General features: G+C 36.9%; 1 protein-coding gene across 1 annotated transcript in view; it reads right to left on the bottom strand.

The window, feature by feature from the left end:
• FANCC (FA complementation group C) overlaps positions 1-14,801 on the bottom strand; it is a 76,680-nt gene that overhangs the window by 27,684 nt on the left and 34,195 nt on the right. The window contains exons 5-6 of the mRNA XM_036403806.2: positions 2,893-3,012; positions 2,036-2,100 (exon numbers count right to left, since the gene is read on the bottom strand). Coding sequence (XP_036259699.2) covers positions 2,036-2,100; positions 2,893-3,012 — 185 coding nt within the window. The remainder of the gene's footprint in view (positions 1-2,035; positions 2,101-2,892; positions 3,013-14,801) is intronic.

A 14,801-nucleotide genomic window follows, 5' to 3' on the forward strand; every position in this document is an offset into this window, starting at 1 on the left:
TTAAGCAAAGAAAAGGGCATTAATAATTACAGAATATTAAATGTAAGACATGAATACCTAACTGCTCAAAAATTATTTACTAGAATGACTGTTGACATATCATTTCTTATTTTGCATAGAATTTTAAGAAGTCAGATAAAATTTTGATATTTAAGTGCTCAAAACAAACCATGTGAGGGATATCAACACAACTCTGAATTGAACACAGTTGTGATGGCTCCATCACCACATCCTTACTAGTAGATACTTAACTGTCCAGTGAAGGAAGACTAGAGATTCATAGCTCCTAGGCAAGTTTCCTGGAGCCCCAGAAGAGACAACCTAACTGCTTTTCAGGCCTCCTGTTGCTTTTTTAACCTTTCTTTCCTCTTAACAGAAACAATTTATGAATCCTGCTGTCTTCAAGTGCTCAGCTGGAAAATTTTTGTCTTACAGATCTATAGCTGAAGAAAAATGTAGCCCCTTTGGACCTTAATACACAAAGCACTTGCTGGATCTTCTCACTAAAACTACATGGTTGGAAATGGTTAAAGACAGTGGAATCTGGAACATAAAGAAAATACAGAAACTTTGGAACTTTAAGAAAATTAAAATGCTAGGGACTAGATTTGCAAAAAGAAGTCACAACTTTCCCAGAGATATATATTGTTTCTAGCACATGAAACTGTAGCATTGACAGGAAGATACTTACAAAGACCAAGAACTATGAAACACTGAATTCCAGCAAATTAAAATATTGTCCTATATTGTTTGTAAAAGGCTTCCCTGAGTTCCTGCAAATTTCTCCTGATTCACTAAAAGAAGTGCATTCTCTGAAAAAATATGAAAGTGTTTTCTTTGAGGAGTCACCAACAGGACTTCAGGACCTATTGGTGAGGACAGGGAATTAAGAAGGCTGCTCAGCAGTATGGACATGAGGTACTAATCATCACTTTTTAACCAGAGAGAGAAATAAAATGAAACATTTTCCAAGATGCACATTTCTGAGTAATTACCTAATTAAATATTTGTTTAACATTTCTTATACTGAAATACTTCAAAATGCTCTTTTGTTACAAGTATTTTTGTAAGAATGGTAATTATTGGGATGATCTGATTGTGCAGCAGTATTTTCCAGGATACACAGACCTGAAACTCTAAATCAGCTCCCTTTACAAAATTATGTTTCTAATTCCTTATCCAGGATTAGCAAAATTCAGCAGATGAATTTACTCTTACCTAACTTCAGAAGAAAAACCCTGTAAAGATAGTTTTGTTCTAGATAATCTTCAAAATATGTTCTTGGAAAATAGTGCACAATCCACTCTACTGTGTACAATGAATTTGCAACGATGTTATCATCTGAATTTTTAAAATATCACTAAGTGGAAAAAGGAAAAACTGTACATCTCTAAAAGCAAACTACTTTTGTCTCTGGAACTTGAATAAACATCCATATCATAATTTCTACACTCAAAAATCAACCTAAGTTCAAAGTTTTCTCTTTCTCCTAGCAGAAATCAGGTATTTTTCTTCCCAACAGTCTCAACCAGCTTTACAGCTAAGTCTGTTTCACCCTACTTTTAAAAATGTTGGCATTTAGTTCCTATATGGAAAGAAACTTCATGATACTCCTCATTAACTGCGTCCATAATTTTAATACTAAAATCAGTTCTAAACAAATCCAGCTCACTTAATCTTCCTTACCAAATATCTAGATGCAAAGAGGAAGGGGAGGATAACAACCAAGTTAAGCCAAGAAAGGCATAAATCAGACAGCAAAAGGACATGATCATGGGACAAAGAGTGAGAGCAGCACCATTAGCAAATGATCTTTCAAGGTCCCTTCCAATTCCTCTACTACTCCTAGGTTAAGTACAAACACTTACATGAAGAAGCCAAGCCTACCAAGCTTGTCCACGCCTTAAATTATCTAACATATGTATCCAAAACTTTTCAACTGAAGCCTTATTTGCCCAAGACTGTAAAATGATTCTCACTGAACTGTAATGACCCAGACCAAAACATAGCAAACTTATGTTTAGATAACACCTACCTCTCCTGAATGTTAAGTCCATTGTACTGGTTTTCTCTGAGTTCTGTTACTAATGAAACGACCATCTGTAAAATAAAATAAAAGTAAATACATTACCTTAACTGACAATAAGCAGACATAAGTTGCATGGTTCTCTGTGTGACTGTAAAGGATGTACTGTAAAGGTCAATTACTTCCTCTGTTCATCTATTTTGATTTTTTAGTTTTTTAACTATTGATGTCAAATTAAAGTTCTCCAAATCACTGAACAGACTATACTGCAAAATGTTATTTTACACATTATATACTTTATACATTTTAAAACAAAGAAGATATTCATTTTAGCTCTGCCTCCCCAAGAGTAAAGGCATAACTTGCAGAAGAGCATTACTAATAATTTTTACATACTTTGTCTAATTCGAGTCAACATATCATGAAATATTATTCCCATTACTTTTATATATCTTAAATAAAAAAGTGACTTTAGCTAACATTTAGGGTTCATCTCCCATTTTAAATGCAGCAGATACAGTAAAAAAACATTCAGAAGTTACATTCTAATACAAAAAATTATAAATATAATTTTAACTTAATGGGTAAAAAATAATGATAGAATAGGTTTTTCTTTTGTTATAGCGCAACGGGAATGGCAATTTTGTTTTTATGAATATTTATTATAGTGTAATCTAATAAAAATTTCTCATTCGTCCAGAGATCTCCCACTTCATTTTTTTCCTTAAAAGGTTGTAAAAGTAACTGAGGTAAGAAAAGATAAACAAAGTTCAGTTCATGTTCCTTATCACAATGACAGCTCCACGTAGGTGCTTATAAACTAGTGATTTATTATTGTCAAAATCTCAATTACACCAAATACTTACATTTTTAACCAAGTGACAATAATAATCTGCTGACGTGTAGCCCAGAGCTGATATGAACGTACTGGTTTCCGCTTCATTACTTTCCCACTTAGAAGAAGAAAGGAGATGGCACAGCAAACTCTGAAAAATCAACAGAATGGCAATGAAGTTCCAGGCTAACACAAGCTGTGTAAAGGGATAGGACAGCTATTGAACTCTGCCTGGGGTAAGGCCTTTTGATCAGCTGTGGCCATTTTACACCACTGATACAGAAGAGCAGACAGCCCCACCAACCATAAGGAAAATGCTGCAGCTGCTACAATCAAATGTGGGGTCACACACGCCACAAGATTTCAGCAGCTGTCCAATCTCAATGGAGACCATTCACATCAAAACCACAGACCGTAGCTAGGTTTCAGTTCTCTGAGAGCCATTTCATTCACCTGTAGTCTTGATCAGTACCATGATCAAGAAGTGCAAGAGTGTAATTAACATCTACTTTTCCATATCACTTCTTCAAGATGCTCCAGGATTCAGAGTCTGGTCTCACACTGTACTTTGCTTAATTTACTCATTATTTTGAGAAGATGATGATAAAAATCTTATCTTGACATTTACTTCTCTACCAATTTCACTACAAAATGCTTTATGTTTCATAAAAGCCTTTTAAATACATCATATGATAATCTAAGCAATCCTTTGATGATAGATTCCAAGTCAGATTAACAGATTTGGTATACAGGCATGCACAGGGGACTCTGAGCACAGTACTCATGCTTTCCTAGTTCTTCAGCCCTACTACAGCTCTGCTGTCATTTGGACAGATCTTACACTCCAGCACCTTCCCTAGCAAACTCATTATGAAAACCAAAAATGCAAAATCTTGAGCACTTTTTTTTTTTTTAATCTTGGTGTCACAACTGAGCTGAGATAGTTCTAAGTTGATCATCAAACTATCTACTCTGCATTTTTTACAGCTTCATTCCTGTTCTTGACTGCTACACGCTAACATAACAACAGTTATGTTCCCTTTCCAGGGTTCATTTCAGGGCTTTATGCATCACTGACACTTAAAGTATAAACTTTATATGGCACTAAGTATATAAAATTCTTTGTAACAGAGGGTCAGGATTAGTATACACTGAAAAAGGCCTTCATTTAAAAACATGATTAAAGGAAAGTTCAGACAAAACCTCTGTGACTTCCATGGGTTTAGGCCGCTTCATTCTGTGCATTCTTATCAATAAAAAGAGGAACATGATGAAAGATTTTTGAGACAAAAAAAAAAAAAGGAAATCTCATTAACTTATTTTCTCCTTTCAGAAACTCAAGTATTTATACATGCTTTTGTTGAACATCCCTAAGCAACTGTTTCAGAAGTCCTGGAATTAGATATATTCAATCCATGCGTTCCATGTTTAATTGATGTGAGAGAGAAGAATCAGCAGAACACCAGAGGTCTAAGAAAATTCTGTTCTCAAAATAGGTAAGAATTTGGGATACCTTATTTATTGTACTTCAGGATTCTTTTACTACCTTGAGGAGTTATGTTAAATGTCTAAATATGTCTTTTCCTTCATAACTTTTTTCCTAGATAGCCCTCAACAGGAGCAGCTGCCGTTCTACTGGCGTCCAGAGAATTCCCACAAATAAAAGAGAAGGAAAAATGCTATGGCAAAACATTCAATTCAACTTACATTCAATTTTTGCATTCTTAAGAAAAAAAAAGAGCAGATACTAAAAATGTACAAGCCTCTAAAGGTGTCAAAAGCAAAAGTTAAAATCTATTAACTCTACAATCTCCCATCAGGCCTTAATCAATTCATTAATAAAAAATAATAACCTTTATATATTTTTACTGTCTTTTGCAACTATTACTAAAGTTAAATTTTCTTTTCAGAACACTATCAAGGGAACCTACAAAACAGGATAGTTTGCCAAGTAGAATGAGATAAGGGACCAAACTGCAAGTCAAAAACAAAATAAAGGAGGTGTTACAACAGCAAACCTGGGATGCCCCTTTCACGAGAGGTAAGGAAGGGCTTGAAAAGTACAGAGTCTGTTGGATTGATTAATGAAAGACTTACAAAAAGCTTGACCAGTGATAATAAACATAAAAATCTCTGAAAAGGATTTGGCAGGCTGACATGGCACCAAATGACAGCTAAATGAGGGAGTGGCTTAAAATCCCACATACTCACCTGTACCACTAACAAATTTATTATCTAGTGACCCTTTCTGTAACCAGAATTTTCCAAAAGATAAAATAAATTGAATGGTCTCTTTGTGAAGAGTACTTCTGAAATTATTTCCCCCCCCGCCCTTGTGTAACAGCCAGTGTTAACCAAGCAGTAGAAGAAAAGAGAAGCAAAATGACTATACACCATCAGAGTCTGCGTATGTCCTGCAACACCTTCCTGTGATGGTTTTTAGTTTGGTACTGTTTTGGGGTTTTGCTTGCTTATTTACTTGCTTGGGGTTTTTTGTTGCTTCATTTTCAATTTACTAGATCCATGCAAGGAATTTGCAGATTTTTTTTCTTGAAATGTACAAAATCTCTGAGCGGCCAGAAGGGGGCAAGGGAAACACAGGCAAGAAGATATTGTAGTCAAAATGAAAGGAGCTATTAAGTATTTATATATGACAAATAGGTATAAACGATGGAAAATATTTACAATTCAGCTCTGTGTCTTATGTATTTCATTTTACTGACAGTGTTGCAGTGGAAAGCCTGAGACATCCCTACATGCAAAAAAGGTATTTGTTAAAGTAAGTTAAAGCATTTGTCTTTTTCAGTTTGAAAGCTTTCTTAATCTTCTAGAACACACAAAGAAAGCTCTCCTTCTCTTGAGAAAAAGAAGCTTATTTATTTCTTATATAATTCTGGTTGTAAGTGATAATTCTTTTACTACTCTATATTAACAGAGAGCTGTCTGGAAGAAAAATCAGTACTGATGCTTCACTCATACTTGACAAATGAGTTGTTAGGGTAAGGAATATTTAATGTCTTCATCAATGGGATGGGATTGAGTGGGACAGTAGGATCGAGTGCACCCACAGCAAGTTTGCAGATGACACCAAGACACGTGGTGCAGTTGATTCCCTGTGGGAAGGGATGTCATCCACAGGAAGGAGGGGCGGGCCTGTGCGAACTTCACGAAGTTCAACAAGGCCAAGTGAAAAATCCAGCACCTCAACTGAGCAATCTCCAATATCAATTATCAGGGATGAATGGATTGAGAGTAGCCTTGAGAGCAGAGAAGGGCTCAGGAATATCTGAAACTAACTCTTTCAGAAAAGTACCATAGAGAAATATAAAAGATTTCAGATTTTCTCACATATATAGGAAGCAATACAAACATTCAAACCTTGTGACAGGTTCCATTATTACATTATGAATCCCCCAAGCATTTGGAAAATCAAAAGGCATGATATATTACAGAGCCACAGTATTGAACAGTTATTTGATACTGATGGCTTTTAAGGAATCATTTCAAGATCAATACCTACGAGATATTCAAGTACATGCTGAGAAAATTGTCAGTACTAAATGTACTCCTGTACTGATGGTATCAGCCAAGGATCCTACACTTCCCCAGCAAAATTAACAACTGGTGATCTGCATAATCATCAGCTATTCCTGGCAGTGAATCAATTACCACTCACTGTCTAATCCACTTATACCACATTCTACAAGCCAAGAAAGTGGATCTGCAGCAGAAATGCTGCATTCAAAAGGAAAAATAACAAGAGGTCTTTTATTTTTGTATTTCCAGAATCAAGATGGCTGATTCTGGAAAACAAACTCCAGTCAGGCACACTCTAGTATCCTAAATGACTTTTTTCTTGACTTCTCTCGCCACTAAGTAAGGAAACCACCTTGGCTGTAATTGCAAGAGAAGAAATCCATCCCCCGGCCTAGGATTAAAGGCATGCTATTCAAAATCCCATTCAACCTGAAACTGAATTAATGAATTTTTATAAAGCCCTCACAATGACCAACTTCTCTGAACAACCTTGCAAGTGACTTTATTGTACTGATGCAATTTATACTGAGTAATACTGCAGATAATTCAAAATCCACTGCTGCAGAGAGATTTCTAATACCTTTAACAGGCAGATAATCCTATGAGCATTACCAGAAAGACGTAAACTCATAAACTTTATCAGTGTAAGCACACTGCTTCATATCTACAAGATCCTATAGCATACGTCCACTTCCTCCCCACTCCCACAAAAAAATTCAGTACGGCATATGGAATAGCATATGATTTGCTGAGGCAAAGCAAGGGAAGAAAACAAATTTTCCAGTTCTTAGACTTCACGGTAGTTCTTGTTCTATGGATGGTCCAGAGCTGGGATATCAAGACAAAGAAAACAAAAGAAAAAGAGAGGATAAAGAGAGAAAAGAGAAAGAAAGCCAGAGAAACACAAGAATGAGAGAAAAAATAAAGAGGGGACCTGATTTATTCCCTTTTATAGTTCATCTGGTGCATGCCTCTTATGTAAACTAGACAAAACACAATTTTGTTCACTCATGCACAGTCAGCCCTTCTCCTGGAAGTGAGGTGGGGGTGGGGGACTAAGCATGAGTCTCAAGGCAGAGCAGGATCTTGGCTCAGAACAGCACTGCCCCAGCTCTACAGGACTCTCTCCTGCAATCACACCTTTCCTGTAGCAATACTCAGAATGTTGAGACGAAACATGCTTAGATCTGATCCTCTACAGTGGCCCCTCAGTCAGTTTGCAAATGAAACCAAGTTGGGTGGGAGATTTGATTTGCTGAAGTGTAGAAAGCCTTTACTGAGGGATCTGGACCAGCTGGACCAATGGGCTGAGGCCAGCAGTATGAAGTTTGGTATGGTCAAGTCTGGTCACAACAACCCCAGACAGCACTACAGGCTGGGGCAAGAGAGGCTGGAAAGCTGCCCAGCCAGAAAGGACCTGTGGGGGCTGGTCAGCAATGAGCCAGCTGTGCCCAGGTGGCCAGGAAGGCATCTTGGCCTCTATCATCAATAGTGTGGCCAGAGGACAGGGCACTGACTGCCCCCTGCTCTAGGCACTGGTGAGGCCACACCTTGAATCCTGAGTCCAGTTCTGGGCTGCTCGCTGCAAGAAAGCCATTGAGGGGCTGGAGCAAGTCCAGAGAAGGGCAACAGAGCTGGTGAAAGGTCTGAAGCAGAGACCCTATGAGGGGCAGCTCTGGGAGCTCGGAATGTTTGGCCTGGAGAAAAGGAGGGGACACTCTACAACTATTGTTCTCTACAAGTGCCTGAAAGGAGAGTGTAGCCAGGCAGGGGATGGTCTCTTCTGTGACAATCTCAGTAACAGCTGACAGGACAAGAAGACATGGTCTCACGTTGCACCAGGGGAGGTTTAGACGGGATTTTAGGAAAAATGTCTTCATTGACAGGGTTGTCAGGCATTGAAATCAACTGCTGTATTGGTGGTGGCATCATCATTCCCGGAAGTCTTCAAAAGGTGTGTAGATGTGGCACTAGGAGATGTGGTTAGGTGGCAGTATGGCAGTGCAGTGTTAACATTGGACTTCATGATCTCATAGGTCTATTCCAAACTCTATGATTCTAAAGTGGACTAAGTAACTAAAATACTTTTCATAAAAGCTAAGCTAACTCTTTTGATACTCCTCTTTAAGTAATGAAGGCTGATTTCCATGAGCTATAAGGGATTTGTTGAGTTACTCCATAACTTTGTTTGTAACAACCATCTCATGAGGCACATGACTATATGAAAGCCTGGAAATTAGTTTTCTGGAGCAGAATTTGTCCCTCCACTGATTTAAGTAACATAGCCCCAGGAAAACAGGAACTCAACTAGTGTCCACAAATCCAGCACAAAGGCAGGAGGTGCTTTAGGTTCTGATACTGTATTTACCAAGCAGGGATCCAAAAGCTCTGAACCCCTTTACCCCTTTTCTTTCTGAAATAGCCAATATTTTCCTGTACACATCAATCGGGAAAAATATAGAAGCTTGAATTAAAGGCACAACTACTTCTGAAATTAGACATCAACACATAAACAGAACTAGATTTTTATTACAAGATGACAAGTTTTATGCTAGTAACTGTATTTGTGTAGCAACTGTCCTGGAATTTATGACACAGTTTCAAAGAAATTCCAGGGGAGGCAAATAAAGCAGTTTATTTCTGGAAACTTCTCAATGCACTCTTTCCAAAATATTTATGGTTCTGAATGTCCTCAGAAGCAGATGTGAAAATCAATAGCTACACTATATTTTGAACAGTGGAGATGGACGGTTTCACTGAGATAAACCATTCAAACCTAACATTAATTAAGACTTCCCAGCAATGATACTGAGCTCGTTTTTGCTATCTTGGATGAGTCTATCAAAGCAACAGTAGAGCAGGATTAAACTGAATAATCTATCATTTATTCTAAATAACTATTTCTCTTAAGTATATTCTGCATAAAAACACAAAGTGCAGTTATTTTTTGAGAAGAGACCATTAACGACATTTTGCAAAAAATTATGATTTGTGTAAATCTGTTGGAGTAAGTACAGCATGGATACCCAAGGGGAAATCTCGGAAATCTGGTCAAGTAACAGGTTTATTTCTGACCTTTCTATCTGCTTCAACAGGACCAGATTTTTTCGGCTCAACTAAAAGAAAGCAGGTGTATTACGAAAAACTACATCTTATTCAGAGGAAGTTTTAAATGTAAGTGCTATTTCTTATTTGCATTTAATAAGACTTTAGAATGAGAATTCCTTGTATGTCAATGACTTCAGGAGTCTGTACATCAGTGCTGCTCTTAGGCATTTCCTCTATAGCCAGATGGGCCATGGCTTTCAATGCAAGTCTAGAAGACAAGAAGTCAAATTCTATTTCCAATCTGGCTTAAAAAGTAATCCAAAACTGTATAATTGATTACATTACAGATAAATCAGACAATATGATTTCCAGCCATAATTTAAAAATATAAAAACAGTACATAATAGGGTTTTTCTTTAAATGTAGGGCTCTAACAGCCCACGTTACTTCCTAAATCATTTAAACTGTCTTCAGTAAGCAAGATATACACATCGCTCTGATTTGTTTTGTAAATATGAATTAATTTTTTGTTTGCTAGCTTTCAGCAGCTCAAATTCCTATAAGTATTTTAGTAGCGTTTTCTTAAAAATCCTGCCCAAAGACCTGTGAGTTTTATCATGTCCCATATTCTCTAGATTGAATAATTAATTGACAATAAAACACAGAGTTGGTACTTTTAAAACCTTCTTACCATGAAATAAGTAGCCAGTTCTGAAGGATCATGGTGGTTAAGTCTGTAAATAACAAAGCAGTATATTCATTTAAAGACCATTTCACCAACTGTTTACAAAATCAATTCTGGGACTGGGATGCTTACATAATACAGTTCATATTATTTCCACACACCCACTCATAACAAAGTTTGTGACTTTTAATTTTGCTTCTAAGACCTCTTGCTCACTTGCTCCTTGGCTCCAGGAGAACACAGAAAAACAGTTTTCCGCAAACCAAAATCAAAATGTAAAAGAATATAAGGTGTGGGAAATGCAAGCACAGAGAAGCAAAGCCTCGATCATACAAGTTCAGAGATAGAGATGGGTACAGTGCTTGACCTAAGACCTTGGAGAAGGCTTGGAGCTTTAGAATAGAATAGTGAAACAGACATGAAATAAGAATAAAAATGTGTAGTTTAAGCACAAATATGTTTTAAGCAAGTAGATATAGGCCTCATATAAGTGAACAAATACAGTAAGCAAAATAGTAGAAGATTTTAGAGTTTCACAATAGAACCTCTTGTAAAATTGATAAAAAGCAGAAGATACAGCAATAAATTTCAATAGAGTTACATGATTGGATAGAAAAAGACACATTGTGGCAAATTGTGCAAAACTTAGCAATTAGCAATTGGTTATGAAAGTGCTAGCGAGCTTTGTGGAAGTAGCTGATTGGATAAGAAATTTATAAGAGACATTGTAACTAGAATTAGTTAGAATTCTAGAATTAATGGCTTCGGATACAAGGCTTCTAACGTGGTAACTATGGATGTAACAACCTTCATCTCACCCTTCCATGAGACTGATTTTGCAATAAACCATTTTTTAAACACCTCATCAGTTGACCCTGTCTTTCTGCATCCCGAACAACTGGTGCCCACCGTGTGAGGAACAAGACTTTCATCTCACTTTGGGACCGCCCTGGAGGATGATTAAAGGAAGCCCTGAAAAGAGGGTGAGAGTCAAGTTCCAGTCGAAAAGAGGGTCAGAGTCGAGTTCCAATCGGCTGCTGAGAGGAAGCAGATTACCAGCTCCCATCAACTGCTGAGAGGAAGCAGATTACTGTGCTTGCTGGACCCAGCCTGGCCTGAGTCTGACTTGGATCACCTGCGAAGAGACATCAGGTGAGCTCTGGGGAACAGGACAAGAGATGCGTCCAAAGAACAGAGAGATATTTATACTCTGGTAAGATCTAACTCTTGTGCTGTACCCAAGCAAGAACTTAAAGATCTTTCAAGCTGGGTACAGAAAAATTTTGAAAATGCAGATTTTGAATTTGCTTTTACTATGTGTTTTTGGGATACTGTTGGAGTTAAGCTCTACAACTATGGGAGTTAAGCTATTGGATTTTACAGTCGCTAGGTTGCTTCCAGTATGCCATGTGCTTATCATGATATTTAACAAACAGTTCAGGCCAGCTGCACCCTTGGTAACTCCCTCAGCTCTGCTGCTCACTGCGGCTGTGCCTGCTGTGGCTCTGCCTACTCAGGCAAAACCCCTGCCTCTGGTGGGCCCCCTCCTGCTCCTGGCTCCTGCTGCTCCTGCTGCCTGGACTGCGCCTGCAGGCTGTGTTACTTTAGCTGCTTCTGATACTACAGAGAAAGGGAAAGATAAGAAGGAGCTTGAAACTTTTAAACAAACTATAGAAGTACAACCATTTTCTGACTCTTGCACCGCTATAGTTTGTTTAAAAGTTTCAAGCTCTTTCTTACCTTCGCAGAGAGCTCCCAAGGCCTCCAGCATACAAGCTCAGAGATAGAAATGCATACAGTGTTTGACCTAAGACATTGGAGAAGGCTTGGAGCTTTCTCTGCTTGCATTTCCCACCATGAGGTATCAAACACCATACAGATTTAAATATCATCCAGCTTTTAAAGTACTATCATACTCAAAATTATTCTGTTTTCTCAATATTTTATAAAATTCTCAGTGTATCAATTAGGGGAAATTACATGGCATATATTTGTGAACAACAATTAGTATGTACGAGCATATTACACCAAAAAAATAGTAAAAATCCTAAAAAAATTTTTTAACTAGACCATTGATTAGCTAACCAAAAAGTTCAGTCTCTCCTTTAAAATTAAAAGACAAAACGTTAAATCACATACACACATACTTTTCAATTATTAGCTACTGAACACAACCTCTCACTTCAGCAAATTCAGTCTATTCCAGTAATCACTCAGAGGTTTTGCAAAAAAGAAACCACTTCAGTTTCAATTAACATTGGGGAAGCATGGAATATTCTTCAGTAATTTAGTTAATTAGGGTCAAAGTGCCTAAGTACAAGGATAGGAGAGGTTTGCTTCCTACATTTCTTTCTGACATTTACTGTCAGGGAGTTTTTTTGTTTCAGCACAGTTTATGGATATATGCATCTACAGGATGGTTTTCATTAGCTAAATTCTGTGCCAGCACACTAAATAAAACTGCTGGCTATGTTTAGGATTTACTGGATCTTCTCATTTTAGTCCTTCTTCACTTGGAACATAAGTCTGATATCTGCCTACATCTAAATCTCTATTGATAACCATGACAGATCAGTTGATCATAAACAAATTATTCTGCTAAACACTCATAGAAAAACAAGGCTCTTGTCATTCAAGCATGTGATCAAGTTATAGAAAATCTACAGATAAATGACTAGACTGAACTACTTTTGACCTAAAAATAAAACAAACAAAAAAAACCCTACAGGAATGGTACTATTCTTTCAGAAAATTAATACTCAGACTTCATTACTTTTCACATATTCCCAGACATGAAAACATAGATTCTCTGAAGTTCTCCACACTCTATCTGATGATTACCCTTAACCCTGTTCTGTCCCTGAAGAATTAAGCAGGCTCATCTTCAGTCAGTGTCTTCAGTAAAACTGCTTTAGGTGCTCTTATATTAGGCCAATTTCCTTAATTTTCTTTCAACAGTCATAATTACATTTTTCTCTTTAAAAATATTTTAAAAGTATGGCAAAAATACACTAAAGGACCATGAAAGCCTACTAGAAAAACTTAAATGAAAAAAATTTCAAAAACCCATTGAGACAAATATGCTTTTTCTTTAGAAATTAAAGTATGCTATGAATTGTATTACTCTTGCTGATACATGAGGCTTAGTAAAAAGACTAGTCTCATATTCTACCTCTCTTCCTAAAATGGATGAAAAATGTTACATGATCCTAATTTCCAAATGAAATGTGGAAAAGAAAATTATAGGGAGGGGAAGGGAAGGCTGCACTGTTTTTCCCTCACCAATTCAGCCTCAGTTACCTTCTGTGACACTGGTACAGTAAAAACACATTGCACTACTACTGTGGCTAAGACCATGAAACTTATTAATGGATGAGTTCCAAAGCCTAAGCTCCATCTGTAAGTCACTAACAAAACCCTCAAAAATCATAAGAAAGAAGCTGAAGAACTGCTGGGCTGGCAAGCTTTGAGTCTAGTCTTGGCCTCAGACAGGAAAAGCAGTTTCAAATCTCCTTCCCTTTACTCTCTCCTTTCTCTTTAAGAAACACCCACCTAGAAAGTGCTATTACTCTTTGTATTAAAAAAGGGGAGACTTTTGATGCTGAAATAAAACACACATTTACACTAAATTACAAAAGGAAATTCAATAGCTCTACCAGAGTAAACCATAAATCTTTTTTCTTTTTTTTTAAACCTCTCTGGTTTAACTAGCCAGTGATTTAGAATTAATTTCCTTCTTCCCTCCACAATTTTCAAAAGCCAAAATACAAGCTTCCCACTGAAGAATTCCTTTTAGCCACACAAAAAAAGGTGTGGAAAAGAGGGATGAATAAGTTTAGAAAGAGTGGATGGATTGTAAGATGTTTCACTTTTACTTTAAATCTATGAGTTACATAATTTCTAGAAAAATTATAATCTTAAATTTATGCTTTTTTCAATGAATGTATGCACCCATTTTTATAATTCCAATAGGTACACATTGGAAATACTGCATCTAATTTACAATGATATTTAGGAAAAATTACTTTAATCCCTTTGGACTTCCTAAGTCTCATGCTGTTATATGTTTAAGGGGAGAAAATTGTCCACTGAACTTCTTAGCAAAAAAATAGCACAAAATACACCTATAATGGTAATACAAAAACTGCTGGTCGCAGTTATATTAAATTGAGCAAAAATATCTAATGCCAGTAGAATTTCTTCAAATAGAGACCTCTTTTTGTGTCTCAGTAACAAATCATTCTTCTTTACTAGAGCCACCTGGAAAACCTAAAGTGCTCTGAGAAATGTCAGCTGGCTAGCAATTTGTGACACTTGCTGTTAAAGCTCAAGCAGCCTTGCAGGAAAGCAGAATCCTTGGTTTCTCATTTTCTTCTTTGACATACTTAGCCTTTGTTTATTTCGACCCAGAAGCTGAGAAATCCTTTATAATCATGTTAGCTTGGCATTGTTAAAGAATTACATTTGAAGAAGAGAGGTCTGTTTTTTCCCAGCCCGCTCATAATACCATTCTATTTTCAACCAGAAGACTACAGGAATGCTTGCAAACTTGAAAACATTGCTAATTCTCTTACATCCTACCAATGCAACTGTCTATAGGTGACCAGAGAAGGTCCAAATCAGCTTAAAATGCTGATTCTCAAAAGAGCTAGTGAGAAGACTAACTAACT

The sequence above is a fragment of the Molothrus ater genome, chromosome Z (genome assembly GCF_012460135.2).
Source record: "Molothrus ater isolate BHLD 08-10-18 breed brown headed cowbird chromosome Z, BPBGC_Mater_1.1, whole genome shotgun sequence".
In the NCBI taxonomy this organism is placed as follows: domain Eukaryota; kingdom Metazoa; phylum Chordata; class Aves; order Passeriformes; family Icteridae; genus Molothrus; species Molothrus ater.